Source organism: Medicago truncatula, chromosome 8 (genome assembly GCF_003473485.1).
Source record: "Medicago truncatula cultivar Jemalong A17 chromosome 8, MtrunA17r5.0-ANR, whole genome shotgun sequence".
Taxonomy (NCBI): Eukaryota; Viridiplantae; Streptophyta; class Magnoliopsida; order Fabales; family Fabaceae; genus Medicago; species Medicago truncatula.
In genome coordinates this window covers 6015213-6021207 of record NC_053049.1, presented here as the reverse complement: position 1 = coordinate 6021207, position 5995 = coordinate 6015213, and the positions used below count along the sequence as shown (strand labels likewise).

At 34.3% G+C, this 5995-nt stretch overlaps 1 protein-coding gene across 1 annotated transcript; it reads left to right on the top strand.

The window, feature by feature from the left end:
* Positions 1-877: 877 nt before the first annotated feature.
* On the top strand, positions 878-4645 carry LOC25500494 (protein IQ-DOMAIN 1). Its single transcript, XM_013588919.3, has 5 exons — positions 878-1189; positions 1578-1832; positions 2709-2936; positions 3039-3152; positions 3528-4645. Exons 1-5 carry the CDS (start codon positions 1133-1135, stop codon positions 4185-4187), a joined length of 1314 nt encoding a protein of 437 aa, XP_013444373.1. The 5' UTR covers positions 878-1132; the 3' UTR covers positions 4188-4645.
* The last annotated feature ends 1350 nt before the right edge of the window (positions 4646-5995 follow it).

Here is a 5995-nt window from a genome sequence, read left to right as displayed (position 1 = left end):
AAAATCATACATTAGCTCTTTGATCACCCTTCATTTTCTTCATCTCTTTTTCGATTAACCTTAATAAATTTAGTTTGAATTTTTATTTATTTCTTATTTTAAGAAGATGGTATAGATGAAGATGTTGGAGATGTTATTTTTTAAAGGTTGACGTTTTTTGTTTACAATTTGATGAAAGTGTTGAAGAACATGAAGAAGGTGATGAAGGTTGATGAGATTTTGGGATTGAGTTCAATTTATGTTCTTTTTACTTTCTTTTAATGAAGTTGATGAATAAGATGAAATCCATAAGATTATTTCTATTTTAAAAAAAATATAATTGGTTAAAAAAATGTAATTTGTATATCCAGACTTGGCACATAAGTACTAGAACAGTTCCGTATACAGTTTTTTAATAAAGTTTGATGAAAAATAGTAAGGATGCAAACATTTTACAATTTAAAGGATGGATTTATAAAGAAGAAAAAAAAAACTTATAACTAACTTGTTTCGAACGTCCAACTTAAATAATCATGTGATTTATTTGGTCAATTTAACAATACTACAAACTTTATTTGAACTGAGGTTCTTTGGTTAAAACCAACCAACACAATCACTAGGACAATTGAAATATTGTGTTTTTGCCTATACCAATATAACATCCAAACATCTCGAATATTTTCTATAATATACCAATATATAACTTTGTATCAAACTCGAATCAAGTTATGAACTAAACCATGAGTTCGACCCGACCCAACCAATTTTCAATCCTACTTAAAGAGGTAAAAAAATAAGTGAGGAACATGAGTGGAAAACATCAATTCATCAAACGACAACGTTTTTTTTGTGGTAACCACTAACCAGGAGTCACATTCAAGACAAGGTCAACTCAAGAACAGGAACATGAGTTGGAAACATCCATTCATAAGAAAATTGAAACAAAAGCAAGGAAAAGTCTTCGTATCCGTTATGTTTGTTTCTTTTTTCTTTTGGTCTTTTTCTTTTCACAAACATTTCAAATTTCAAAACTTCTTCTATATTCTTCTTTTTTCTTCTTCTACAAGAACACCTTCAAACTCATAACACATACTGCATCATCAACTTCTACTTCTTGCTGTTGCCATTCTTCTTAAATAAGCTCTTTTCTCAAATGGGTGGTTCAGGAAGCTGGTTTAAATCACTGATAAGAAAGCCATCTACTAATCAAGTTCGTAATTTATTTATGTATTTCTTTGTCTATCAAGCGCCTCGACATGTCTGTCTGGTGTCTGACACACGACAATTACACATGTAATTATATTCAATCATTTTCTCATTAGTATTAGTGTCCACGTGTCATATCAGGTGTCGCGGTTTTATATATGAAGCATGGATACCACGTAGACACCGATAATAATTTAAAATTAGTAAAAAAATGATTAAATATAATCACATGTGTATGTGGTGTTGTGTTGTGTTGGTATTGGACATTCTTACATGTCCGATACCGAACATACCAAATATGTCTTTGATCTGAAGTAACAATATGTTACATAGGTGTATTTTTGGTTCTGGTGATGTCTATTTATTATGTTTTGGTTCTGAACTTTTTCCAGGAGAAGGGTATTGATAAGAGTAAGAGAAAATGGAAGTTATGGAGAAATTCATCAGAAGTTATTGGATTTGGAACTTCTATGAAGAAGGGGCACAGTTTTGGTGCTTATGATAAATATTATTCTTCGTTTGTGGTGAATGAAGAAGCTTTTGCTGCTGCAATGGCTGCTGTGGTAAGAACTCCTCACAAAGATTTCTTGGTGATCAAGCAGGAATGGTCTGCCATCCGCATCCAGTCTACTTTTCGAGGCTTCTTGGTAATTTCAAATCTTTAGCATCATCATGATTCTGTTTGCTCTGTTTTGAAAATTGTTTCTCTCTTCAAAAGATTATTTTTCAAAGCTTCTTTTATTTCATTTTGTTATTAGGAGTTTCTAATCTTTAATTATTTAGTACATGTTTGGATTTGAGGTGAGTTTAGTAGAATCACGGTGTTGGAATGTGATTTTGACAAAAGCTACACTTTAAAGCTTCGGCAAAATTAGTGTGCCATTGAATTTAAGAAGTAGATACTATACTATTTACTACATGTCAAAACACCTCAAGAAATAAATCATTAATTAGGCCTTAGATACTTAAATGTACAATTTAGGATTATACCTCTAAATCAATCTATGAACTTTTGTAGAAGAATTACAAATAGGTTTATTTGGTATTTTTACTGATTTAAATTGAGGTAAATACTGGTGAAGCTTCAATGTGCAAGTCAAAATAAGATTTTGGTATGTGTTAGAAAATTCACTTTCGATTCATATTTTGGTATGGTTGGTTATTGTACTTGAATATATAATTTAGAAGAGTATTATCTCATGAATCATGATAGGATTAGGATATAAGATAGCGACTTGCAAATTGTTTTGCATTAGTAATGTGTAAGGTTTTGAATCGCATTGTGGCTGCATCCAGTAATGTGTAATGTTTTGAACCAAATTGTTTTCCATTAGTAATGTGTAAGGCCTAATACAACTGCGGCTGCATCTAGATCCTAAATATTTCTGGAAATTGCGGCCTAATACAACTGATGAGGCTACAATTGCTGGATGTAAAAACAAGAAAAACTTTAACGGTGCGGCTACAGTTACTGTCGGTCACTAACTTTTTCTAAAAGCATGCTTATGCTATTTATGTTGCAGGCAAGAAGAGCGTTAAGGGCTTTGAGGGCATTGGTGAGGCTGCAAGCTATATTTCGTGGCCGGTTAGTGAGAAAACAAGCAGCTGTTACTCTAAGGTGCATGCAGGCTCTTGTGCGAGTTCAAGAACGCGTCAAGGCAAAGAATGTAAGGAATTCTCCAGAAAAGAAAGCTAAGAAGGAACTATTAAACGAGCAACATAATCAAGCTGATCCTATTAAACAGGCTGAGGTATCATAATCTATCTATTATGTAACATTTACGATTTTGATGCTTAGTTAAGTTGATAACAAGATGTTAACAATGTAGCAAAATTTGCTTTGTTATTGTCAGCAAGGGTGGTGTGACATACCAGGAACTGTGGAAGAAGTTAAAGCAAAACTAAAAATGAGGCAAGAAGGAGCAATTAAGAGAGATAGAACAATGTCATACTCCAATTCCACCCTGGTAATTGAGTTAAGATTTGAGATGATATAATATATTTATGATGAGTCTTACTGTGTAAATATGGTTTCGGCGAAGGCACAATTGATTTTAGAGGCGTAGGATTGATTTTGACATGTTTGGATGTTTTTGAGTAAAATTGATTTTGCCTCTAAAAGTGATTCTAACTTGAAGTTAGAATTTTAAAATTTGGTATCTACAACTGATTGTTGGCCGCAAGTTTATTGTTCAACTATCTTTTACTCGAATGAATCCAAACACAACTTACTTTACATTCCACTCACTTTTAGTAAGAATCAGTTTTACTAAACCAATTAATTCAAAACAATCAAATTTTGGCAAAATATATGTGCTTTAATAAACTTTGCTTGTTTTCAGCGATCAACAGCGAGTTCTAGTCCAAGCTCAAGAGGTTCTAAGCCATTGACTCCTCTCAAGCACAGCAGTTTAGACGGTAAGAGCATGTTAGAACGCTGGATTGCAGCTAAGCCATGGGAGAGCAGGTTAATGGGAGACATCTATTTGGATTCACCTGGCATGACTCCATTGTCCAGGAAGAGTGAGAATGTTGAACTCTCCTTCAACTCATATCAACAACATGGCTTAGTAAAAGCAAGAAAAAATGGTGCAACAACTAGGGTTTCGTCTAAATCTCATACAACAAGCCAATCAAGTCCGTCGTCTTCGGCTATAAGCTCCGAATGCATGTATGATGATAGCCCTTTATCAATTTCATCCACATCTGGATCACCAACGAGGGTGGAAGATGCAAAGCAAAGGGAAACTGGGAAACCGACCTACACTAATTTGACAGTGTCAACCAAAGCTAAGCTGAAAGCGTGTAGACATTCGTCTCCCAATTTGAAGAAACTCTTTATGGATGATGATTGTCTGTCTCGTAGCGCGCGAACAAATGTTCTAAGCGCAGATACTAGAAGCATTTCTGGTTCCTATTCTTCGGCTAATATATGGAAGGATCTTTATGCAACTCCTTTAAGGACAAGTTATCAAAATCGATTTACAATGGGACTTAAGTAGTGACCATGACCAATGAATCCAACATCTTGTTGTTCATTGTCACTTTAGTCAGAAGAATGTGTGTTCAAGTTCATAGATAATAGATGATTGATACTGTTGATAACCTAAGTTGTTTGCATCTATAACCCTTTGCACTCTGCAGCACTGCACATGATGCAATCGTTGAAGAGCCGTTAGATTCAAGTCCAATGTTGGATCTAACAGTTTTGTAGCGACTGCATCATTTGCAACCTTGTTGAGGGTCTGAGGTTAAGTGGGAAGATGAAATAGCAAACGCTGAATTTGTACGGTGTTTTTCGCCAATTTATAATTACTAGTCCCTTCAATTGTATTTTTTTATTATGTTGATGTTCATTCTTTTGGCTACTCTATTGATTAATAGCTATGTGTTGTACTATATAAAAAAACTGACTATGAAATGTGAGTTTGAAGATGAGATAGCACATCAGTTTCATTCACATTTTGTTTTAATTCACCAATTCACATTTGATGCAAATTTTAATCTCAGAGTACCATTCTATCATCTTTTGAAATACTAACAATTTATATCTTGTATAGATAGATGAATAATTTAAAATATCACTTCACATTTGTTGCCTACTCTTGATGAAAAAAAATGTTAAAACAATGTAGATCTTCAGCTGTTTGTTCATAAGGTATAAAATACAACTTGTTAACACTGACAATCATGTATGGAATTCTTGACCAGCAATGGAGCAATTCAGAAAGGACTAAACTCAGATAATCAAAATCAAAATATAAAGTAGGACATAGTAAGTCAATATGTTAGGAGTCCCACATTTCTTTTCATATAAAGTTGGACCCTGTTTTATGCGTTTGGTCATCTTATGCTGAGATGGCCCATTTTGACAACCCTTAGTGTTGGAGGTTGCTCTTTTGGAGGCACCCAGTAATTGTTCAATTTTTACAAACTACCATTGGCTAACAGTAGTTAAATGTTGTTCGCCAAAAAGCAGTAGTTAACTGTCGTTTGACAATTTTTAGATCGGTCAAATTATTTTTTAAATTGGATCAACAAAAAAAAAAGGTCCTCGGAATGGTAGTTAATTGCCGTTAGGAATATTTTTGTCAGTTCAAAGTGTTTGAGAGCAAATCATAGGAGCCTAAAGAGTAATTTTCCTTAGGTTTTGGATCTTGTGACTTTGGGTTGGTCCTCTCCGCATCGGAACTTGTATCACGTTGCAATCTTGGGATTTGAGAATTGCTCTTCTCCCATCTTTTTTTGCTCATTCATGTTCAACGTGAGTTAACTCACGCTGAAAAATACACATATGCGAGTTAACTCACGTCGAAAATACACATGCGTGAGTTAACTCATGTTGTACTATTTTAACGGGAACGAGCAAAAATAGATGGGAGAAAAACAATAACCTTGGGATTTACCCTGTTTTGAAATAAAATAACTAAACGTTATATATGGATTAAAAATGAAATAAAATGAACTAAAAATAACTAAGTGTTATGGATCAGATTCACTCTCTTTTTCAGACCTTTTCCATCCTCACTAGTGGTGAAGGAGTGTGTTGCTGTTGTCGTAAAGGTTGGTTTGTATTTTGATGTTTTCTTGTTTCGTTTGGTTGGGACGTTGGTGGTGTACGTGGTGTGTTGTTGGATGGTTGCCGGTGATTGTTTGGTTTTCGTGGGCCTCAAACTGTTTGATTTGTTTTCTCTCTTGGTTGTGGATGGATGTTATGTTTGCTCGCAACATAGTGCTAATGGATCGATCATGATGGTGGTGATGGATCATATCTGGGTTCGCTTATGAACTGTTATGGTTTTGATGGATC

What these genes read in the sequence shown, in the direction of transcription:
- LOC25500494 (XM_013588919.3), top strand. Translation starts at nt 1,133, where the DNA reads ATGGGTGGTTCAGGAAGCTGGTTTAAATCACTGATAAGAAAGCCATCT. An exon ending in GAAAGCCATCTACTAATCAA is followed by an intron (nt 1,190 to 1,577) that starts GTTCGTAATTTA and finishes AACTTTTTCCAG; the next exon opens with GAGAAGGGTATTGATAAGAG. An exon ending in CATACTCCAATTCCACCCTG is followed by an intron (nt 3,153 to 3,527) that starts GTAATTGAGTTA and finishes GCTTGTTTTCAG; the next exon opens with CGATCAACAGCGAGTTCTAG.